The sequence below is a fragment of the Sparus aurata genome, chromosome 18 (assembly GCF_900880675.1).
Source record: "Sparus aurata chromosome 18, fSpaAur1.1, whole genome shotgun sequence".
Lineage (NCBI taxonomy): Eukaryota > Metazoa > Chordata > Actinopteri > Spariformes > Sparidae > Sparus > Sparus aurata.
Window position 1 is genome coordinate 2,469,221 of NC_044204.1, and position 25,745 is coordinate 2,494,965.

At 43.1% G+C, this 25,745-nt stretch overlaps 1 protein-coding gene across 2 annotated transcripts in view; it reads left to right on the forward strand.

Annotated features, from left to right (window-relative positions):
- The window catches only part of mgat4b (alpha-1,3-mannosyl-glycoprotein 4-beta-N-acetylglucosaminyltransferase B), a 143,374-nt gene that overhangs the window by 102,162 nt on the left and 15,467 nt on the right, over positions 1-25,745 (forward strand). For both annotated transcript variants that reach the window (XM_030396379.1, XM_030396380.1), the window contains 5 exons: positions 14,577-14,691; positions 19,933-20,063; positions 20,354-20,461; positions 23,526-23,719; positions 24,869-24,947. In XM_030396379.1, the coding sequence (XP_030252239.1) occupies positions 14,577-14,691; positions 19,933-20,063; positions 20,354-20,461; positions 23,526-23,719; positions 24,869-24,947 (627 nt within the window). The remainder of the gene's footprint in view (positions 1-14,576; positions 14,692-19,932; positions 20,064-20,353; positions 20,462-23,525; positions 23,720-24,868; positions 24,948-25,745) is intronic.

Consider the following 25,745-nt stretch of genomic DNA (forward strand, 5'->3'; position numbering starts at 1 on the left):
ATATATGAGATGAGATTTCCTCTTCATCTCCGAGACCTGGCTGAGTGTTGGTGAGTCCAGTGTCTTCATCGAACTTTTACCTGATGAGTGCTGCTTTTTTAACTCTTCGTGGACATCTGGTCGAGGAGGAGGAATTGCGACTGTTTTTGAAAGTGACTTTAAATGTAAACAGTTATCGCTGTCATCTTCCTTCCCCAGCTTTGAATTCAGCCTGTTTGAGCTGGGGCATTCTCACACGGTGTTCTTGGCTGATATTATGCCCAAATATGACCAGGTGCTAATTGTTGGAGATGTAATATTCATGTGTGTTGCCCTGAAAACCCTTTGGCGTGAGACTTTTTAAACATCATTGACTCTTTTAATCGCATGCAGTCTGTGCTTGGGCCTACACATGAACATGGTCACACACTTGATCTTGTTTTATCTTATGGTCTGCCTGTTCTTAACCTGGAGGTCTGTGACGCTTTTTTCTCGGATCATATGCCTGTACTGTTTGAAGCTGCTGTTTGCTGTCCCACAGTTAAACCTCGCGCTGCTGCTCGCAGATGTCGAGTCATTAACCCTTCCGCTGCTGCTCACTTCCCCGTAGTTTTCAGTCAGAACTGCGTCATTCCCGAGTCTGTGTGTGAGGATACAGAGGCTCTTAACGCATGGTTTCTGGACACCTGTCAAACTGCCATAGACATTGTGGCTCCATTAAAGACCAGGCAGCAGAAAGCTAAATCCGAGCCTTGGCTGAATGAAACAACCCGCACTGCCAGACAGGATTGTCGAAAAGAGCAAAAGTGAAAAAAAAAAAATAGTAAGTGTCTTTTCAAATACTGAGGGATTGCTGGCGTCATTACCAATCCACTGTGAAAGAGGCTAAAAGAAAATATTTTTCTAATATTGTTCTTTTAAACTGTCATAAGCCTCGTGTGTTGTTTAAAGTTATCAATTCTGTTCTGAATTCACCACAGACTGGAATTGAGGCCTCCCCTGCTGTGTGTGAGAACTTTCTTCACTACTTCTACCAGAGCAATCATTGCACCTCCTGCTTATGACCCTTGAGTGTCTGACCCCTGCTCTGCTGTGTTGGACACGTTTGAGCCTGTGATCCTGCCTTTTGTGCAGGAGATTGTGAGTCATTTGAAGCCCTCAGGTTCTCCGGATGATACTGTCCCGCGCCGACTATTTAGGGGGTTTTTCCCACTGTTGGGCCATCTTGTCTCACAGTTATTAATAGCAGTCTGTCCTCTGGAGTAGTCCCTGTAAATCTTAAACATGCAGTTGTGCAGCCTTTACTAAAAAAACCTGGACTGGATCCTGCTGTTTTGGCAAATTATAAGCCTATCTCCAAATTGCCTTTCTTCTCTAAAATCTTAGAGAGATGTGTATTCCCAGCTCATGGACTTTTTAAATGAACAAAATATTCTTGAGATTTTCCAATCTGGTTTTAAAACATTACAAAACACAGAATCAGCGCTTTTAAGAGTTTTTAATAATATATTTTTAGCTACTGACTCTGGTCACTTTGTTGTCCTTGTACTTTTAGATTTGACTGCAGCATTTGATACAGTGGACCATGAAATCCAGATTGCTCGTTTGGAGCAGTGAGTGGGCATCAGTGGCACAGCACTAGAGTGGTTCAGGTCCTACCTGTCACATCAGACTTTCTGTGTCAGCCTTGATGACTCTGTGTCCTCCACTGCTCCTCTTTCATGTGGGGTCCCACAGGGCTCTGTGCTTGGCCCTCTTTTATTTTCTCTTTACCTACTCCCACTTGGTTCCATTCTCAGGAAACATGGCATTTCTTTTCACTGCTATGTGGATGACAGCCAGATCTACTCTGTTAACCCACTGCTGAAGTGTTTACATGACTTTAAAGCTTGGATGTCTTTAAATTTTCTGAATTTTAATGAGGAAAAGACAGAAGTCATGGTCTCTGGTAGCACTTCTGTGAGCCCCCCCCCCCCCCCCGGCAGTGTTGGGAAGATTACTTTGGAAATGTAATTGGTTACAATTACAAGTTACCCTGTTGAAAATGTAATAGTAGTGTAACTATTTCAATTACTTTCTCAAAGTAATGTAACTAATTACATTTGATTACATTTTCATTACTTTTCTTAATTTAGAATTTTCACATTTTAAGACCTATAGTGTGATAAACCTTTCAGTTCAAAGGTTGAACCATATATTATGAGTCTGACCTTCGGCCTGTACTGAGGGAGGCTCACTTCCTCACTAAATGGAGCGACAACGGGCTGATTTCAGCCAACAGGAGCAGGTTGTTTTAATGGAGAGAGTATGAGCGATATAAAAAGCCTGATCACGGCCTGAAGCAACAGTGTTGCTGCAAATATGACAAGAGGAGGCTGATTTTAATTTCTGACAGCTCTACATTGAGCTGCTTTTAAATATGAAGCTTTAGAGCAACAACAACTGTTGTTTTAAACTGTGTTTAATATTGTTTTCATATATTTCACTGATCGCAATTATAAAATGCCAGTGTGTGTTTTATTGAAAGCGAGGCTGGGTGTGCATATGAAAATAGGTTACAGTGGGTTTTTTAGGTGCTGTAGCTACAAGCAAATCTCATGTTGTCTCTGTACAAAGACCTTTTTAAATGTGAGAAAACAGAGAAGACCTACTCAAGATTTACTGCGTTTGGGCAACACATAACAGGCGAAACTATTCATTTATTCATGGCCACATTAAGTTAAATTATCTGTCCTGCTGCGAGCGCACAACTTCTTTCAGTGGTGAGTGACTGTATATAAAAGTAAATAGGCTACAGCCTAATAAATGACCTCCTAACGCGAGTCGGATCAACAGCTGAGCAGCGTATCCCCTCAGCTGAACATCTGTAGGCGGAGACGCTCAGAGAGAAAGTAAACAGCAGCGGGTCAGCTCGATCTCTCCCTCCGTACAAATGTTCTGATCCAGCTCCACTGGACTTTCAAAGGAAAGGTGACGCCAGCTGTAAATGAGTTAAATAGTGAAACAGCGGCGCTTTTAGAGCCGATTTTATGATTAAACTCTGAACAGAACCTGGTCGGGACCAGGTTATGAGCTAAGCATAAGTTACCATGGTGATCTAGCCGGGTTAACAGAGAGCCACCTTTGTATACAGGGAAGCCTGGCTTCTGTCTGTATGAAGTGTTTTTTTGTATTTCCAGCCCAGGAACATCTTGTGCGCCGCCGACACTGTTGCTGCTGAGTCTGACTGCCGCCGTGCGGTTTGTCGGTTGAGTCGAATGGCACATGACCAGAGAGAGCCAATCACAAGCGTCAGTTTTGGAAGGAGGATATTGATATGAAAAAAACTAAAAACAAACATGAATCCAGGAGGGGCGAAAAACTATTTCATAAATCCGAGCTTTTGCTGTGATTTTTCAAATGTAACTTAAGTTGTAATCATTGAAATTTCCAAAAGCAACTGTAATTTAATTACATATTTTCTCCCAGTAATGTAACGGATTACAATTACGTACATTTTGTAATTAAATTACGTAACGTCGTTACATGTAATTCGTTACTCCCCAACACTGCCCCCCGGTTGATTTGGTTTCTTTGTATCATAAGTATCATAAGCCAATTGTGAACAATCTGGGTGTAAAAGTGGACTCAGACCTTAAATTTGACAGCCAGATTAAAGCTGTGGTGAAGACTAGCTTTTTCCAGTTAAGGCAGCTGGTAAAAATCAAACCAGTTCTTCTGAGACGGCACTTTGAGACAGTAACCAACGCCTTTGTGACCACTACACTGAATTACTGTAATGCACTTTATATGGGGGTTAGTGGGTCCTCCATTGCTCGTCTGCAATTGGTACAAAATGCTGCTGCACGTCTTTTAACTGGCACAAGCAAGTATGAGCACATTTCACCTGTTTTAGCTTCACTCCACTGGCTGCCCGTCCATTTTAGGATTCATTTTAAAATTCTTTTATTTGCTTTCAAAGCCTTGAATGGCCTTGCCCCACCTTATCTCTCTGAGCTGCTGCACCCCTACACTCCCAGCCAATCTCTCAGGTCAGCTGACCAGCTGCTCCTGACAGTGCCTAAAGCTAGGCTTGAGCTCAGGGGGGATCAAGCATTTGCCGTTGCAGCTTCAAAGCTTTGGAATGGATTGCTGCTGCACATTAGACAGACCGCCTCTCTGTCTCATTTTAAAACTCTTCTTAAAACCCACCTCTTTTCTTTGGCTTTTGACACCATGTAGAGTGTTGATTTTATGTGTTTTTATGTGTATACATGTATATTTTCATCTCTGTTTTATCCTTTTGTGCAGCACTTTGGAAACCATGCGTTTGTTAAAATCGTGCTATATAAATAAAGTGGATTGGGATTGGATTGGATATATATACATATATATATATATATATATATATATATATATATGTATATATATATATATATATTAGGGCCGGGACTTTAACGTGTTAATTACGATTAATTAATGACACAAAAAATAACGCGTTAAAAAAATTAACACATTTTAATCGCACTAATTTTTGCACCGCGGAACGTTTCTCACTGGATGAGTTTCAGGGGTACCGATTATACTGGAGCACCAACAAACGTTCATGCATAGCGTTCATGCAGTATTGGGCAGTAACGTCGCTACAAGTAGCGGCGTTACTAGTTTAACTACATTTCTCCGTAGCATGGTGGTAGCGTCGCTACTTTCTGAATGAAATAGCTTTTCAGTAGCTTAGCTCTTTTATTGACCAAGAAGCGCGGTAGCGTCCACACAAGTTACATTTTTATGAACACCTCTGAAGTTCAGCGCAGCAGAGCTTTCTGTTGCGGTCTGAAATGAAAGGATAAGTCGGTGATGCCACCGCCACACATGGCCATGTATGTGGCGCCGACAGAAGCACTTGTAGCACGGTGACACCACGGACTAACAACGTGTCTGCTGCACAGACAGGTTAGCTTGAGTGAGTTACGTTACTTGATGGAAAGATGGCAGAGGATGAGGAGGACGGAGACGAGTTGATCCCGAGGGATGCAAAAGACAAACTTGGATAATAAACAAATACAGTAACAGAGAAACATTACTTTGAATTATTACTTTTGTAATTTTTAACCAGCACAGGGTACAGCAAAAATGCAATTTCTACAAAACCAAAGTATGGTGATTAGTCAAAATGATTAGCTTAAAATGTATGTAGATATAGCTACTACTACAGAGTGGGGTTAATAAAAATACCACTTTTGAAATTGCCAGTTATATGAGACACTGGTTGATGGATAGAGTACTTTATTAATCTCAAAGGGAAATTAAAGTGTTACAGCCACTTGACATGAATCAAAATCCAAAAACAATGAGGTAGGTAAAAGAAACAAATACAACTAAAGGCTGAATTATATACAATAACTAAATAGACTAACTCAAATATCAAATATAAATTATTAAGCTGAAACTAGAAGACTAGAGAACCTTAACGAAAACTACAACTATAAACTATGAAAAAAAACAAAAAACAATGCTTTGTTGCTTAAGCTTCTGTATTCAGTCATTATTCAATGGTATACTAAAATCCATGTGAAAAAAATTGCTTCTCACTGTTCTCAGGCCAAATATTTATATGCGATTAAAATGCGATTAATTTCGATTAATTAATTACAAAGCCTCTTATTAATTCGATTAATTTTTTTAATCGAGTCCGGGCCCTAATATATATATACATATATATATATATATATATATATATATATAGATATATATATATATATGTATGTATGTATGTATGTATGTATGTATATATGTATGTATATATATATATATATATATATATATATATATATATATATATATATATATATATATATATATATATATATATATATATATATATATATATATATATATACACTACTCACAATAAATTAGGGATATTGTTGTTTACATGAGTGCTTTTCCTATTTGGTCTGAATTTTAATGAAATAAGTAAAAGTTCCCTTTGATATTACTAATAATGAATGAGAAGAAACACCATTTTCATTAGTTTAATATTTATTACCCCAAAAATGTAGACAATAACAAGGATAGCCCCAAATAACAAAAATTGACAATGGCCGCGTTTCCCAGATTCATTAAGAAGCTCTTAAGTGCTAAGATCTTCTTAGGAGCGCTCTTAAGAACGCTGTGAAAGAAGGATGTGTTTCCCAGAGTCGCTCTTAGCTTAAGAAGATCTTTCACTAAGAAGGAAATGTAAGATAGAGCTGACCCACTCTTAACAGCCTTCTTAGCGACCAAATGCTCAGTGATCAAGACACGTCAGGGAAATTTATATCCTGCGGACCACTGGCGCAAGAAACATAGGCTAATAGTAGAGAAGAAAAAAAAACTTTTTATTGCATTATACGTTTAAGTTTTCCACAGACATCTGCATATATGAGTTTATAGCACAACACATACAAAAAGCCAGACGGTTTACATAAATGCATACGTTCGTCAGTACTTCTCCCCACTGGACGTGCTGTCAGACCGGGCTGTCCAGGCAAAGTACTGGCTGCCCCGTGCGGAGATCCAACGGCTGATCACTCTGGTGTCTCCACACATCCAGAGAGCAACCCGCTGCAATTTTGCCCTCAGCCCGGAGGTGCAGCTCCGTGGCTGCGCTGTGTTTTTACGCAGTGGGGAGCTTCCTGGAGGTGGTGGGGGACGGCACCGGCCTCAGCAAGGCATCGGTGTCACGGAGTGTGGCAGCTGTGACACCGATTCTCCTGCGCCATGCCCGGACCCACATAAAGATGCCCACCACACAGGACGAGGCTCGCCAGGTCCACCAAGGGTTCCACGCAGTGGCTGGGATCCCCCGGGTGTTCGGTGCGGTGGATGGCACCCTCATTCCAATCCACAATCCCTCCCTGGTGGATCCTTGCTGGATCGGTAGAAAGCACTACGTGGCCATCAACACCCAGGTGGTGGTCGACCACAATGGCCTCATCACTGACATCGTCGCCAAGTGGCCAGGAGGCACACACGACAGCTTCATGTGGGCCAACTCAGCTGTGGGGCAGAAGGCTAGCAGAGCCACGTTTGGTAGGAGCATCCTCCTAGGGGACAGTGGCTACCCTCTCCGGAGTTACCTCGTGACGCAGGTAACCAACCCAGCAACACCACAGGAGGAGAGGTTTAATGAGGCCCACACACGCACCAGGACGAAGGTTGAACAGGTGTTTGGCATCTGGAAGTCCCGCTACAGGTGCATTCATCGTTCGTCGGGGGGGGGGCTGCGCTTGTCACCACTCAAGTGTTGCCGCATGATTGTTGTCACCGCCATGCTGCACAACATCGCAGTGCGCATTGGCGCAGATGAGCCGCCTCCTGTGGATGACGAAGAGGAACATTCAGAGGACGAAGCCCCGAACCCTGCGATGTGCGAGCAGTACTCCATCAGGCCAGTGCCCAGACCAGACAGGAACTTATCAACCTCTTCTGAGGTCCAACAACCCCAGCCCCTACCCCTTCACCACCAGTCACCAAGCACTGATCACTAAACCATGAACCCACAACTCACAACCACCACACCACCCATAACTGTCAGGCCTGAAGGCTGAAAAAAATAAACAGAACCAGCAGATGTAGGCTACATGTAATGTCCTGCACACTATAATTTATTGCTGCAGTGTCCAGGTGCTTTACCTGAAAGTCTGGCACTGGAAGTATTGTTGCATACAGTATGTGGGAGTATAGTGTCCACGTTTCTGAGGTGACCAGGTCACAAGTGGGAAATTAGCGGCAAAACATGCTGTGCTGAAAGTAGTGAGAAGCACGTGCGTCAGGGCGCACATTACGCACACGTCATGAACGTACGCTTAGATAAATTACAAATTGCCTGGGACTTTTTATGCTAGGTTTGACACCCTCATTTCAATGCAAAATGATCCACACAATACACATTTGAAAAGGAAACCAAAGTAGTTTATTGAAATTATTCTCCTCGGGGCGCGCAGGTGGTCGACTGGTTAGAGCGCATGCCACATACGCAGCCGACCCCGGTTTGATTCCGGCCGAAGGTCCTTTGCCGCATGTCACATCCCCCTCTCTCTCCCATATTTCCTATCTGTCTACTGCTTAATAAAGGTGTCTATGCCAGAAAAAATCTTAAAAAAAAAAAAAATGTATTCTCCTCGTCAGGAGTGAGGGTCGTCCCACCCGTGCCCATGGATTCTCTCCTCACCTTCGCACTCTTCTTTTTTGTTTGGCTCTGGAACTCCTGCCACTTCTTCCTCACAGCACCCCAGTCACGCAGGCCACACAGGCTGGAGGGGGAAATCTTATCGGTTATGGCCTGCCAAACACGGTTCCTCATCGTGATGTTCTTTTTGCCCCTTGCTCCCCCCAATAAAACATCACAGTGCTGCCAGACCTCGTCCACTATGACGCCCATCTCCTCCGCGGTACACGACGGTGCCCGCTTGTTTCTTTTGCTGCCGGTTTCTTCCATTCTCACATGTGTGTGTTTATATCCACGGGGGTATATATGCGCTAATGGGCTTGTTTACTACTTGGATACACCTGTTGGCACAAACACACACACACACACACACGCACCCACACCCCCCCACACACACGATACATGTGTAGCCTAATTGCACCTGTGTGACTTATGCGCTGATAAAGAGGTGGGTGATCGATTTGCCTGGTGTTGGGGGTGTGCTGGCGGAATTGGGGGATGATGATGGGTTCTATGATGTCTCTGAGGTAAGAACGTGCAGTGACTGAGCCATCTCCTCACATCTCGTAACTGGGCCTGCAGCTGTGTGGCAGTTGCATAACGATGTCTGAGTGCATAGGTCCTTAGGTACTGGTCATCGTTGTGGTCTGTCACTCGTGGGGCTCCACTCCTGGGTCTGTCAGAAACTCTGCCAGTAGTTCTGTGTCTTGATGCAAGTCTGCTGATGACACTTTGAGACACACCAAGTTCACGAGCAACATCTGACTACCTGCCACCGACCCGAAGGCGCACTATGGCCAGGTGGCGCTGCTCGTCCTTTAAGTGACGTCGTGTGTTCATGGCTGTTTGAATGACTTACTGACAATACCAGCTTTTTATACCCACAGAATGTTGAAATTGATGCCACATTGAAAAGGGTCGTCTTTTAGTTTTGTGGTATTGGCCCCAATATGTAAGGCACACTGTACGCAGTGAGACCATTACGTGGAAAACACAAAATGAGGTGTGTCTATCACCCCAATATAATTGCCTCCCTATTCCAAAACTCTCTGAAGTGAAACAAACACCGTATGTATGAAATCCACTGAGTCTCTCACAATATCCCTAACTTATTTTGAGTAGTGTATATATAGCCTATGTATATATATATGTATGTATGTAACGTCACAGCAGCTTCATTTTAGACTCTCAGTGGGACTCAGCTGATGTCCCTGCACTGGATCTGATTAATCAGGGCAGCCATTAAAATAAAAAGTGTCTCTGATGTAATCCTTTGAGGCTGATGAAACTGTTGCATTGTGGGTAGACTGACGGGGAAGTTAATGGAGGTGTCTCAGTGCTTCATCAAATGCTCTTTGTTCGCTTTAAAGATGAGAAGAAGAAGACAGGCAGCGGCTGTTTCCTCCTGTTTCCTCTCACATCTGAACACTAAAGCAGGTGCTGCTGGATGCCACCTGTTGAAGGGTAACACACTGAGGAGATCTCACATGTTGATAATTTACTCAACTGCTTACAGAGGAATCTCATTTTACAGAGCGCAAGAACATTTAACTAGTGATGGTGGTCTTTAATCAGACTCTCCACCTGCAGTAAGCAATGACCTCCTCTGACAGAAGAAGTCACTGTGAGACTTTCATTCATGTCATCATTGAAGTGAGCAACCCAATCACCAGAACAGTGGCTGGAAGTCAGAGCCAGCCCGTGGCATAAGCTAACTAAGCGGCCGCTTGGGGCCCCTTGGCCACCAGGGGCCCCAAGGAAAAAAAAAATATTATTATTATTATTATTATTATTATTATTATTATTATTCATTTATTTATTTATTTATTTTAGTCAATGTTTGGGAAACTGCTTTGCAAGCCTAACTTGTAAAACTACATGTAGTTCAGCCTGGCAGTAGTTTGAACAAACTAGATTTCTTCCCCTGGAGAAATGTAGTTTGTAAAACCACTGCTAAAAAAAGTAGCTTTAACAGCTACTTATACTCATTATACTCATTTAACTCAGTGTTAAATAAATCAACATATGCTGTATGTGAAACAAAATATAATAGTCTACAAAAAATTCACATGCCAGAAATAATATGGCTCTCAACTCGAGAGGAAAAAGTCGAAAAAAGTCAAAATTATTGTTGTTTTAGGCTTGCAGGGCTCACATGTGAACACATAGGTCGTGTCTGCAGATGCATCTATATCCGACATGTACATGCTCAAATATGGCCGTGGTTAGGCCGGCACATTCAGGGTGCATCGGTGGTAGCGAGAGGGTTGTCCATGACATGCTTGTGCCATATGAGCACTGCCTTCCTTGGCATAAAGACCTGCCCACTCTGTGAAGCATTTGAGTGCTGCCAGGGCAAGCCAATCAGAGGCAGTGTTGGCTTGGCATGTCATGACATGTTTCATGTCTTTTAAAAAAAAAAAAAAATAAGATAAAATTAATGTTATATAGTTCTTTATTTAATAAAAAATATTTCATGTTATTGGTCAAAATTGTAGTTTGTAAACTGAGTACTTAAACTACAAAAAATTACCCAAAAAGTAGTTGAATTACTTGACGCAGCACAAAATATGAATGTAGTTCAACTACCAGCAAGTTACAGCAAATTGTAGTTAAGCTATGTAGTTCAACTACACGTAGTTTACGTCTCCCCAACACTGAGTATAGTTTACTTTAAATTGACTTTCATTTGTGTTATTATGATGCTTTTGAATAAAACAAAGTATTACATCAAAAACATAACTAAACTGTAGGAATGAAGGCAAATTTGTCCAAATTATATTGTCCCAATAAATATTCTGATAAATGTGGTAAAGAAAGACGCAACTAACTCAGTAGAGTTAACAATAATCCACTCAGAGCAATATTCCACTGCCACAATAGCCCATAATAATCCACAATAGGCCTAATATGCATTAGTGCTGTTTAGCAAACTTTACATTAGAGATTGTGTGAACTGAAGCAGTGGAGTTCATCAGTGAACGAAGATGCAAATGTTGGGTTAAAGAGTAGAGAATATAATACTGTGGAAATACTACAAACCTCAACTCAGTACTTCACTGCAAAAACTCAAAATCTCTCAAAGAATTTGTGTAATTTGTACTAAAATGTCCTTTTTTATTAACAACAAGAAACATTTTGTGTTCATTCTCCTTTTTCTTATTTCTGAGGTGGCATTTTCTCCAGTGTGAAACCATAAAAGAGATGTTGTGGAGCTACATTTGGACCCAGATTGTTCTGGTTGAAATGTAATTGAACTTCCTATATTTCCCTGTCTGAGTGTGTTCTCGGTGAAGTGAGCAGCGTTTTCTGTTTTCAGGAAGGTGTCTGGTCTCTTTCACAGTCCAGACTGAAGAGGATTTCTGGAGATGAATGTTCTAGTTGGGTTTCTTCCCCTCAGTGGGATCTACGACTCTGTAGGTTTGTCCTTGAACACAGCTCGCCCTGCCGGAGCTTAACCGGGGTTCTTTTTCCTGGCTACTTTCCAGTGATGGAGCGATTTCCCTGCCATCATCTCTGCTGGCGGTGGCAGAGCTGGGAAGTGTTTTGACAGCAGCGCAGAGTCAGACTGTCTGTTATGACACCTAAACTCCCTCTGAACTCTGTAGAGCGTTTCCTCTGTGGTGTGTGGTGATGAAGGGAGGAGGTGGAGAAGGTAATTACTCTGTGTCAACTCCCCCGAGGTAAAAGTGGAGGATGTAAATGTCTGTCAGGGAGCAGGAACAGAGGTGTTCAGGCGCAGGTATCTTTACTGTAAAGGTGAATTTGTGTGTTGCCGCTGAACAAAAGTAAAACTGATCAGTCAACACGTCCTCTGCCTCTGAACGACTTCTGTGTGAGACCCTTGTTTCAACGATTTCATCTTCATTGCAGCAGTTTTCTGTTGGTTGGTGACACATTTGACCACCAGGGATTTTATTTCATCTAAAGACTTCAGAGCTGCACAAAGATCTGACACCAGCCAGACCACGACTCAAGAGTGACTCAAGACTCAAGATCAAAACGTGTTCATGAATAAAAACAACCCGACGTGTGTTCTACATGTTGTTGTATTGTGTTCCTTTATCATCACACCAGATTAATCCTCACCTCTCCTCGAGGTGACAGAGTTTCAGAGAGTCAGAGAACAAGGCGAAACATGGCGTGAAGAAAACTTTAAAACATCACCTTGTCTGAGAACAAGTATGCCTGAAAACTCCCATGATCCCATGCTGCTTATGTCTTCAGTATTGATTTGATTGATTGACAGACTGGGTGTTTTATACCATCATAGAATAAATGATGCTGATGCTGACCCCGAGGTTGGGAACCACTGGATAACTCATTTTATACCAAATGAATACTTTTTACTTTATGTAGCTGATAATACATATGGACATTTACCTGAATTTGTTTTTGTATTATTTCACATTTGTACTTTTAAACCTCTCTCTCTCTCTCTCTCTCAAGCTGATGTGAGTTTGTTGAGAGAAAGCCTTGGACTGTACCAAAGAGCCTCCTCAGCTCAGGTTAATTGGGCTAAATGTGAGGCTCTGTACTGTGGCTCTTTAAACATAAACATGATGCCTGTTCTTCCATCAGGACTTCAATGGAAGAGGAGCGGGATGAAGGTGCTCGGGTGTATCTGGGAGATCAGGATTTCCAACAACAGAACTGGGAGGGTGTTGTGGCGAAGGTGCGTGCTAGGTTGTCTAAATGGCATTGGCTGCTGCCTCAGCTGTCATACAGGGGACGAGTTCTGGTTATTAATAATTTGGTTGCCTCGACACTGTGGCATAGGTTAAAAGTGTTATCTCCACCAGGGAGCCTGGTAGACGACATCCAAAAGCATCTAGTAGATTTCTTCTGGACTGGACAGCATTGGATCAGGGCTGCAGCTCTTTATCTTCCAGTGGAGGAAGGAGGACAGGGACTGGTGGATATAAGAGCAAAAATGATGTCTTTCAGACTGCAGACCATCAAGAGGCTGCTGTACCATTGTGGTCTGCGATGGCAGGAGACCGCGGAGCAACTACTACAGAGAGTAAGTAGACTAGGATACAGCAAACAGCTGTTCCTGGTCCGGCTGGATGAGGTGGACCTTACCAGCCTGACACCGTTTTACACCTCAGTCCTGGAAGCGTGGAAGGGTCTGAAACACACCAGGGACTCTGCTGCTTCACCTGGCAGGTGGCTCTTGGAGGAACCATTACTATACAATAACTTGATAACATCACAAACACTGTCATCCTCAAGTCTGTGCTGTGCTCTGCAGAGAGCTGGGTGTCTCAAACTGGGACATCTGATGCATGACGCAGGGACATCTCTCGAGGGTCTAGCTCATAGGATGGATATCAGGTCCACTAGGATCCTGGACAGACTGGTAAAGGAGGTCTGTGCTTCCCTGCCAGGACCCGCAAGGACTTATGTCAAAAACTTAAAATGTGATGAACTGTGGGATGACGGAGGCCCTTACAGTTTTCCAGCCTTAACAGTTGCTCCTGTGGTGGGGGAGTGGCAGGAGGAGAAGGACAAACTATTGACTTTCGTTACTCCCAAGATTGGGAAGTTGGAGTACATGGAGAAGAAGCCGCTGTACCAGCTGTGTGTCAAAGTGTGTCGTCTGGGCTCCTTGGTTGGAGTGAAAGTGTCGAGGTGGACCGAGTTGTTTGGCCAGGATAAGTCCCCGACAGGCAGCTGGAGGTCCTTGTATAAGCTGCCTGTAGAAAAGCGTTCAGCTGATCTGCAGTGGAGGATTATACACGGAGCAATAGCTACAAACTGACACATAAAACACCTGGACCCTGGTCATGGGAGGGGCTGTCTGTTCTGTGCTCACGAAGAATCCCTGGTTCATTTGTTCACCCAGTGTCCGCGCTTGGCTGGTCTGCTGGGGCTGTTGGAGTCTTGGGTTTCAGGTTTTGGGGACCAATTTTCTTTAGATTTGTTTATTTATGGTCCCAAATATCTGGTGAGGAAAAAAAGCATGTGTGTATTCTGGTGAACTTTGTGTTTGCGGTGGCTAAACTCGCTATCTGGATCTCCAGGAAGAACATGGTGAAGGGTTCAGGATGCACTGAGGGTGAAGAGGTGATGAAGGGGCTGGTTGCTGCTCGTCTCAAAGTTGAACATGGTTATTATCACACTGTTGGTGATCTTTCTCTTTTCTCTTTTCTCTGGGCGGAGGGAGGAGTGTTGTGTTCTGTGGGGGGGGGGCAGGAGAGCTGCTGCTCTCTTTTTGATTGGTTGTTTTTGGGTTTGTTCTTGGGTTCGCGCTTGTTTGTTTGCTGGTTTTATTTGTTCTGATGATGCATACCTGACTTTATTTATCTTTGAGAATAACTAAAGTTATTTTTAAAGTAAAAAAAAAGTCTCTCTCTCTCTCTCTCTCTCTCTCTCTCTCTCTCTCTCTCTCTCTCTCTCACAGCTAGAGGACGATATAGTCGCTCGTCCAAACTATTTCACCACCATGAAGAACTTTGCTCTGCAGCAGCCATTGGAGGAGTGGATGATCCTGGAGTTCTCTCAGCTCGGCTTCATCGGTGAGTCGATAACAAGAAGCCTCACATTAACAACTATAATCCTCTTCATGAACAGAGGCTAAGCAGGTTCAGCTGGAGGCTCAGGAGCCGTGCTTCTGATGGAAACGTAAATGGAAACAAAATTAGAAGAAAAACTTCTCATAATGTTTCTTTTTTGAAAAAGAGTTCATGCTTGAAACACCTTTCCTGAAATCATTCCTAATGCACCTGACCGATCAGCTGTTTCTGCTCAAAGAGAAGCAGAAGCAGAAGAAGTCCGATGATATTCCCGTTTGCTTTTTGTTCCTACTTCGAGGGTTATTGGCAGCTGACGATCCACTGCTTCTACTCTGTTGGTTAAAGTCATCTTTTGACGGGAGTCAGAGATCATAAGCACAACTTGATAAAAGTGTGGTTTATGGGAAGTGTTGAACTATAAATCCAGATGGTGTTCTTGTGATGATGTGTATGTATGATTTGTTAGTCCTCTGCGTCCTGCAGACTGTGAGATGTGGCTGAAATCTCTGAGACAAAGTAAGTGGACCTTTGGGATTAGTTCTGGTGTCACATCGTGTTCCCAAAGTTCAATAAAGAGGTTCACAGTTGAGAAGTTTCTGTTGGAGCAGCGAGGTGAAACAGAAAGCTGAAGTCCGTCTGATGGTTGAATTACATCCAGCAGATGAACTGAAGCGTCTCCTCGGGCTGATCGGCTTTCTAATGATTCTGTCAGAGCTAATCAATGACTCCTGTGGTCCTGGATCCAATCAGCCATATGGAGCGCAGGTGTTACTTGCCTGGAAGCTCCGGCTGATCTGGACTCTGGTTAGCACATAATAAGACGTCACCATGGTAACCAGACACCTTAAAATGTTTGGAAGACATACAAATTAAAAATGCATGACAACAATTAGACAGAGATGACTCGGTAATGTAGTTATTGACGCAAACTGACAAAATATGTGACAAACAATAATTTGATTCAAACATATTTTCTTCGAAAGACCACAAAAATGTACAGTTTGACTAAAATAAACACACCGAATGGCACAAAACACACACACCGAACAAAACAGTGTGTGTGTTTGTGAGGCGAGTCAGTGTTTACACACACACAGTCACTGTCTCACTCACACACACACACACACACACACACACATACACACAGTCACTGTCTCACTCACACACACACACACACACACACACACACACACACACACACACACACACACAGTCACTGTCTCACACACACACACACACAAAATTACCCATCATCATTTTCTTCCCATGAGGCTTTGCTGCTCCACTTCCATCTAATAGGTCCCTGAGTGCTTAGCCCGTCAGTACTGAGGCCAGGGACAGACGAATCAAGCGCTCCCCATCGTCCCTATAGAGACAGAGCAGCTCGACAACGAAGCAGAACGTCTTTGTAACCACACAAAGTGACCTAACACAGCGCCGACGCTAAACTTTAAACTGAGGCGATCAAACAGCTGCAGGAGTTAAAAGAACAGTTCCAGTTTTAGACTCCTTCAAACAAGAATTGACTGTCATGGTAACAATCGCTGTCAGTGAAGAGCGAGCGCACATCGCACTTCTGAACATCATCTGTCCGAATAAAGCTGAGAACAATTTAAAGTAACTCTCCAGAATATCATGTTATTAGCAAATGACACAGACATGCCCACAGGCCACATCTGGACGAGTCAGACCTCACAGTCTGGTTGGGTTTAGATGAACACTAAAGTTTGTCTCCAAATGACTTTGTCCTTTAAAGCTAACCCTGAAGTTAGCATGGATAATAAAATATGAAAATAATATGTGTCAAACACAAGTTTCTGATCCTTCCAGGGTCTGTTCACCAAGATAATCTTCACAGATGAACGTAAATTAAGTGTGTAGCAGTTAGAAGCTAATGTGAGGCTATAAACAGACGACGTCACGGTCACATGACTTAAACGTCACCACCACTAAGAGTCTTACTTCACAATTACTATACAGATTTTCTATAAACTGGTGAGTTTACAAGTTGTAAAGTCAGAGTTAGAATAGTTTGTAACTTAAGTTGGCCTGTAAAGATGGACGAGTGAGCAGATGAGTCTCGCTGTGCGCTGTAAGGACGTTTAATTGTCCCCGACAACCTCGGTAGACTCATTTAGACACTTGTTAGCAACCACTAACTGTTTTTAACACATGGAAGAGCTTCATAATTAAACTGTGGGACATTTAATGATGGATTTTATGTGGTATTATTATTTCATTAATCAAACACTCTTCAAACTCAAGTCGAGGGAAGCGTAAGAGCATGAACTTAATTCCAGGTTATTAAACCTTTTTCTGACATCCTGACCTTCCTGTTTCACCAGCAAACTTTGTACTGCAGAAAATATGTAATGAAACGAAATAATAATGATCATATCAGCATGAACGATCTCATGACATGTCCTCTCGCCACTGCTGAGAAGTTCAACCGCCGCGTCGTTGTTTTCAGTCTGAACACCTGGAGAAGAGTCACTGGTCCTGTGGAAGACACTGATATCTGGTCATTAATGTCTCGTTAAGAACATCAGTTACATGCTTTTAATTGTCTAAATGTCAGTGTGATATACATCCTAGATATGCATCAAAATGTAAGTTACACAACACAAATAGTTTGAACTAAGTGAAATGAACAGCTTTAAATGTCAAATATTAAATCTGCTTTTCCTGAACTGCATCAGAAGATCAGACTTCTTGTCAGGGAAACAGAACCCAGCTCTGTCTGTTAACATGGACTTGGTTTGTTCAGTGTGTCATTGAGTTCCCTCCTCCGATCACCAGCTTCAAGTCAGACCATACACACTGAGACTCTTCTGCAGTACTGAGGTGAAGACATGTTGGTTTGAGTCCAGTGTCTCCGCCTCATCTCTCTGCTCCAGGCCTTGCTTCCTCCACCAAAACAAATTAAACATTTTCAGTGTGAATTATTGATTTGACTGATAGTGGTGAAAAGAATCAATTATGTCGTTTTGTGTGTTATATTGTCTCTGCTTCTGACACTAACTCACACACACACACACACACAGAACTCTGATTTATGTTTAGAGGCATTTCTGATCCCTTTAATTTAAGCGTGACCGACGTGTGCAGAGCAGAACATACTTAAACTCTTCCTTCTGTTTCAGCATTAAGACAGAAATCCTCTGATGTGATTCTCCCTGTGTGTGTGAAGCTGATGAAACTGTTGCATGATGAGCATTCTGACAGTGAAGTTAATGGAGGAGTGTGTGTCGCACTTTGTTCTTCTTAAAGAGAATAAGTGCGTCGGACAGCAGAGAGTCCGAGATCATTCAGCTCTGAGATCCAGTCAGTGTTACAGCAGAACCAGAATAATCATGGCGATAATGACCAGTGGGAGAATGTGGAGAGCACACACTGATGTAAGCCCAGCGCATGATTTTCTTAAAAAGTAGCTTCACATGTGAAAATGACGCTTTAGTTGCAGATTTAGAGTCCGAAGATATATTTCTAAATAGACAAACATTTTCGCACCAAATGTGGTTAGAAGACATATTTCTGTAATATTAAAATTCCTGATGAGCGTTTCACTCTGTAAGTTTCTGTCCTGAGGCACCTTGTAGATTCTTACGTTCGGTTGTCCAGAGGTCACTGGATGAATCTCCAGCTGAACCAGAATGTAAGGTGAGCGGATTTAAAGTGCAGGCGCCTGAAAGAACTCCTGACTTCACATCTTTATTGTCTTCATTTCTATGAACAAACAGTTCAAGCAGAGTTGAGGCGAGGGGACCTTCTCTGGGATTTAAAGGTCAAAAACTGAACTGAACTGAACATAGCGTCCCACTGGACCGAACCATGACGAGGGTAAATTGAAAGGCCGACAGAGAGCTCAGCCCGGCTCCTGCCCCTGCTGCTCCGCCTTGATTTGTTTGGACGTTTCAGCCTCTGAAGGGCCGGATGTGCGACGAGGCAACAGAATAAAAACCCCCTGCAGATGTAAACGAGGCTGGACTAAAGCTAAACTAAGCAAATGCAAAATTTGAACAGCTGAATTACAGAGCAGCCCTGCAGCGCTGCAGCTCTCTGCTCTGTCTGATTTAATTCAGTGAGTCAGCTTCACCCTGATGAATTTATTAAAGCAGCCGCTGCTCGGAGGCGACTCAGGGTCAGGGAGGAATCCTAAGGTCAAAAACAAGGTCTGGGGGAGGACGGGGAGGAGGAGGTGACACTCAGACAGTCTGGACGGAGAAGAAACATCCACAAGTGAAATCAACATCATCCAGTTCAGGGCCGAGACTCCTGCTGGGCTCCATCGCTCCTCTCCTCCATTTGTATTCACCTCCATCTATCTTGAAATCACTCCCTCTCTCTCTCTCTCGTGCGGTTGTGTCTCTACCTTGCTCTATCATCTCCACATCAAATTCAATCTGAAACAAGCCCGGCTGGCAGAGCGGGAGGCTCGCTGATGCCAAAGAAAGTGATAAAAACAACAGCTGAATATTGTAACAGGTGGCTTCGGTTCCGATTCATTCAGAAAACAAACCAACCAGTGAACATGAGATTAGAAAGATGGATTTAGTATTGAGCAGCAGCTCATCTGAGCTCTGATTGATTGGATGAAAGGAAGCATTGATGATGAACTCAGATCTGATCTCAGCTCTAAGTTTATTTAGGAGGGATCTTATTTCGGGAGAGGAATATAGCTTTGGGCCTACAGCAGAGCTAACTGAAGATTACATACATTAAAAGGCCACAGACCCTGGACTGAATTCAAAATGAGCAGCACCATTGTTTTTTATCAGTCGCAATGAAGCTAACACTGGTGTTAGCCGTTTAGAGAAGCTAACACTGATGTCAGCCTGTTGGAGAAGCTAACACTGATGTCAGCCTGTTGGAGAAGCTAGCATTCATGTTAGCCTGTTGGAGCAGTTAACGCTGTTGTTAACTTGCTAGCTTTAAGTTTCACAGACCATGTATAATTATTTTATAGCCTACAGACTATCATCCCTCTATTGACACATCAACAGCTAAAATTAAATGCCTGTTTTGTCCTGTCCGTTATAACAAGCTAGCTTGCCAGTGACAAAATGCTTGAATCTTGATTGTAACTGTTTCCATTAAATACATTTTCATTATGAAACTGTGTGGTTATTCTGAGCAAGAAAAGTAGAAGCTGAGAAATGGAAGTAAGAACTAAATGCTTCAGATCAGACTCTGACAGCTGAGCTGTTCTCACTGACCAAACTAAACCGCCTTCTTCTCTGACAGGTAAGATGTTCAAGTCGTTAGACCTGTCGCTCATCGTGGAGTTCATGCTGATGTTCTACAAAGACAAACCCATCGACTGGCTGCTGGACCACATCATGTGGGTCAAAGTGTGCAATCCAGAGAAAGATGCAGTGAGTATCTGACACTGATCTCATGAGCACCAACAGAAGCTTTCACAGTCCGTCTGCAGAAAGAAACATCAGATCAGAACATCAGCTGATCCTGTGTTCCTCTTCAGAAGCTGTTCTGTTCTGTTGTGATGTTCTGCTGAGATGTTCTGATGTGATGTTCTGCAGTGACGTTCTGTTGTGATGTTCAGCTGGGATGTTCTGATGTGATGTTCTGCTGTGACGTTCTGTTGTGATGTTCAGCTGGGATGTTCTGAGGATTTATAAAGACGATGTATTTGTGTCTCTGTCAGAAACACTGTGACAGACAGAAAGCCAACCTGAGGATTCGCTTTAAACCGTCTCTCTTCCAACATGTCGGCACACACTCCTCTCTGGCTGGAAAAATACAGAAACTCAAGGTAACCTGTCTGTGTGTGTGTGTGTGTGTGTGTGTGTGTGTGTGTGAGGTCATCCAACAGTAGATTAGATTAATCCTTTATATCCATTAGTCATTTTTCATGTTTAATTCAAAGGCACATTTAGTTCACATGAATACGTTTAAATTAAAATATTTTATTTCTCATGACGCTGTTGCCACATAACTTCCATAATCCCTGGACTGTTGCTATATTTCATGTTTTTCATGGTTCAATAGTGTTTTAGGAAATCAGCCAAGATGGCCAAGATGTGACGCTGACATCTTGTTTCAGGATCAGATTGAAATGCTGCTCACATGGAGCTGCTATTGTTTTATTAAATCATGTCTGACTAGCTGACAAACATCCAGCCTGAGGCTCAGCTCAGCTCTGCCCTCGGGCCTGTTGCTGACTGAGGCAAATCATTTTCTTCACAAGTGCAAACACTTGTAGGTCAGAGCCCCGCTGCCACACTGGGACAAAACAGGTATATTTAATAATGAACTCATTTATTTACAACAACATATTGTTCACTGTCAAGCTATAAAAACAAAGTACACAGTGTTCATGTGGCTGCTGGTTTAGATTCAGTCTCACGACGACTCTGTAGAGGCTGGTGTTCAGTGGGATATGTGGAGACATGTCTTTGTACTGTATGTGTGCGATGTAAATTGTAATCATGGAAGATAAATGAAGTGTTAAAGATTCTTGTTGAACTCAGTGAAATCAAAGACAAATCTAACAGCAGGACAGAACCTCTCCACTCCCACACCTAGCCCTGCTCCACCTGCACCCCTCTGTACATGCAGGACACATTGGTTCTCTCATGTTCTTGGCTGGTAAAATAAAATATTATATCTGAGCTGCAAGTCAAAGATTTCTGTACCTCTGGCAGCACTGAGCAGCGGACTGATGGTACCAGTGCTGAGTATAGAGTTTAGTGAGTTTGAAACAAGGTTCGGTTCGGTCCAAGTTCAGTCCATGGAGATGAAGATTAAAAGCCTCTGCAGTCAGCGGCTCAGCGAGCGTTCACACACAAACTGCAGTATCTCACAGTGGTGGCAGCTTCTCTTCCTGCCAGCAGCTCAGACCTGAACGCCGCGGCTCGCCTCTGATTACTGTGTTAAGAGCGATGGATATTAGCCCCGCTGACTGCTGCTGCAATCTGGCCCAATCAATTGAGTATTGATCTGGCCGTCCCGGACCACCGCCTTCCCGATGAGGCTGGCCAGCATGGGAGGCTGTAGACGGAGGCTAAACATAGCTATTACCCTCAGCCTGAAACGTTCACTGCAGTTTAGTAAGAAAATCAGTTTGAGTTTCAAAATTAAAGTTTAATTAAAAGAATCAAAGTGTAAGTGGGATTTATTGAACTGTGGAGAGGCTTGTGATATGAGAGTCATGAGATTTGTTCACATGGAAAAGTCTAAAATAATTACTGGAGTGAAAATAAAGAAACAGAGAAATCATGCGTTATCTCAAGAAACTGCTTCATCGCTGAGACCCTTTAAAGAATGCATTTTCTTCTGATCCATCTGTAAACTGTCAGATGTTTAAACAGAGTAACATTCACTCATAAATGAGAAGATGAATACCGCTCACATGAGAGTGAGCTTGATACAAGATATTTATATGAAATACAAATAAGAAGCACAAAAAGTCAATATGAGTCGTTAAAAAGGAATAAAAGCTATAAATGGGCAAAATCACAGAAAAGAAGATTATAAAGAGGTTAATAAAGGAATAAAGTCAAGTTCAGAATAAATTAAGAACAGATACAAAGATGAAGAGCAGTAAAAGAATACGGTGATAAATAGATTAAAAACAACAATTAAAGGCAGTAAAAGACATGAGAGGAGTTAGGGACAGATAAACAGAGTAAGAGCAGGGAAAGGACTGAGAAAGATAGAAAGATAAAAAATTAGTTTAAAAAGTGTGACTTTACAGGAAACCAAGTGGGTTTGAACAAGTGATTTAAAAGAAGTAGCTGATTCTGAGACCCTCATCTCCTCAGGTGGGTCGGTCCAAAGTCGAGCAGCCCCAACGGCAAAAAGCGTGATCACGGTCTTGATGTGATGACATCAATAAAGTGACGATGTTTCCTGAGTCTCTGCAAGTGTCTCTATGAGTGTCTCTATGAGTGTATCTGTGAGTGTCTCTGTGAGTCTCTGTGTCTCTGTGAGTGTCTCTGTGTCTCTGTGAGTCTCTGTGTCTCTGTGAGTCTCTGTGTCTCTGTGAGTGTCTCTGTGTCTCTGTGAGTGTCTCTGTGTCTATGTGAGTCTCTGTGTCTCTGTGAGTGTCTCTGTGTCTCTGTGAGTCTCTGTGTCTCTGTGAGTGTCTCTGTGTCTCTGTGAGTGTCTCTGTGAGTCTCTGTGTCTCTGTGAGTGTCTCTGTGTCTCTGTGAGTGTCTCTGTGAGTCTCTGTGTCTCTGTGAGTGTCTCTGTGTCTCTGTGAGTGTCTCTGTGTCTATGTGAGTCTCTGTGTCTCTGTGAGTGTCTCTGTGTCTTTGTGAGTGTCTCTGTGTCTCTGTGTCTCTGTGAGTATCTCTGTGTCTCTGTGAGTCTCTGTGTCTTTGTGAGTCTCTGTGTCTCTGTGAGTGTCTCTGTGAGTCTCTGTGAGTCTCTGTGTCTTTGTGAGTGTCTCTGTGTCTCTGTGAGTCTCTGTGTCTCTGTGAGTGTCTTTGTGAGCCTCTGTGTCTCTGTGAATGTCTCTGTGAGTGTTTATGTGAGTCTCTGTGTCTCTGTGAGTGTCTCTGTGAATGTCTCTATTAGTGTCTCTGTGAGTGTCTCTACAAGTGTCTCTGCACTGAACTGAAGCTGAATTCGTCATCAAGGACAGCTAGCAAGCCTGGCAATGATACCAGTCTAGTGTAAAAGGCTGTTGGCAGTCTGGAATGACTAACGGTTCCGATCATGTTCTTATCAGTGCACAGTGATGTCATCTCAGTGTTTCTGGTGACTCTGCAGTGACACAGTGAGGCAACAAATACAAACCGTGTGTGGAAATGAGTGCCTGATATCTGAATGTGTATGGCTGTATGAACACTTTCGCTCCTGCTTGGCTCAAGGACAAGGACTTTGGTAAACAAACCCTCCATAAGGGTCACGCCAACCCACTGGCAGAGGTGACGACCAGCCTGAAGACCTACCAGCACTTCACCCTGGAGAAAGCCTACCTGGGGGAGGACTTCTTCTGGGCCTTCACACCTGTAGCGGGGGACTTTATACGGATACGATTCTTCACACCTGTCCGCATTGAGAGGTTGGTACGAAAGACTTACTGGGTTCGAGATACAGTGCTAGAAGGGGGTACAGGTTGTGGAGAGTACCAGATGATACCCGACATGTTCTCAGTGGGAACCAAGAGTATTAGAGTTTAGAGGATGTGAGAGGATCCATAAGACACCAGGGAGGGTGATGGGGGACTTAGGGCCAGCAAGGGGCACAAGGGGTTACCAACCCTCACCGGGTACTAGAGCTGGAGGGAGGCTAAGGGGGTATGAGGGTACCAAAGGATGCCGGAGAGGAAACAAGAAGTTCTTGGGTCTCTGGGTACCAGTGGCCATTAGACCAGGGGCCTCATACTGCTGGTCCCCCTCCTTCTCCATCCGACCCGCGACCTGATGTAAAAAATGTAACGCAAAATATTTATTTTTTATTTCATTATTTTTCTTTAATTCAAATTAAACCGACCCTCCATTAAAAAAAAATGATGTGCATACAGATGTTTACTTCTGTTTGCATTTCTTGTTAAATAGGAAGAAAGTGCTGCCATAAAGAACAAATGTTTTTTCATTTGTTAGTTTTTAATAAGTTATTAAAAAAGAGCAGGAGAACAGATCTGCACCAACTGTTGCATTTTCGTATTATAATGTTAGTAATGGAAACAAAAAACACATTTTCTGAAATGTTGTGCTGTCTAATAATACCTGAATGAGACGACAACAGTGGCCCCCAGGTAATTTGAGTTTGAGAGCCCTGAGGCAAGGGGTACCAAATGTTACCAGAGGACCAGGTTATGTTCTCAGGAGTCTCAGAGGGTCCAGGTGGCACCATGTGTTCAAGATGTCAGGGACACGGGGGCACCAGAGGTTATATGTTTTAACAGATACCAGAAGATATGAGGATGTGTCAGGGTGCAGACTGAACAAAGAGTTACAGGATCTCAGGAGAACAGGGTCACAGTGTACTGAAGCATACAAAGATTGATATGGTCTCAAGGGTACCAGTGAGTACTCTGATTACTGGTTACAGCAAATGTTTCCTGACGTCAGGCTTCACACGGTCTCATATTCAGACTTGTAGACCAGTGATGGTGCTCCAGTTGTTCATATAGGGGAACCAGCAGAACTCAGTTTTATTCAACACTGAACAGCCTCTCTGACTCCGTCCATCTCTCTATACCTTCCAGATATTTCTTTCGGAGCGGAAACATCGAACATCCTGGAGACAAACTGTTCAACACATCAGTGGAGGTTCTGCCGTTCGATGTGAGTCTTGAAATCCAGTCCAGTTACTGAACCAGTTATCAATCACAAATCTTTTTCTATCAGCAATAAAAACTTTCTTACCAAGTTAAAAGCTGAGATCTGATGTTGACGCCTCTGAAAAGAAGACTGACAGTTCAAGAAACACGAGCAGCTTACAGGCAAATGTTTGAAGAGAAAACAGATCAAACCCTCTGTGGTGAACATCCACAGATCAGCTGCCTGCTTTTACTCTGACCCACCGTCCTGAACGTAGTTTTCTCACACTTCTCGTGTCCAATTCTGACAAATATATGAGGTAAATTAACTTTAAGTTTGACCTTCAGGTATGCAGGTGAATGTGGACATTAAACAAAGCTAGTGTTTCCAGATCTCAGATATTAACTTGATGAGTGCAGCTTCATAACTGTACACAACTCAAAAATAAGTTGAACCCACTTCATCATTGGAAGTAAATCAACTTTATCTGTAACAAGAGATCAGCTGTGTGATGGATCTGTACCAAATGATTGTCTCACTGCTCACACATCAACACCTGATATTACTGAGGACAGACTCTCTGGGAGCTGAGGCAGAGTGATGGATCACTGCTTCTTCCTCCTCTGTGGTCGCCTGTAAGATGAAGGCTGATTAAGACTAAGTGTCACAGCGGGACAGAGCAACATATACAGAGAGGAAGAGGAGCTCCGGCTGAGATCAGCCTCAGCAGAGGAGAGAGGGAGGAGTAAAAAAAGACAAAAAATCAGCTGACACGTAGAGCAGGCTGAGAATACAGAGGGAGAGAGAGGAGGTGGAGGCGGT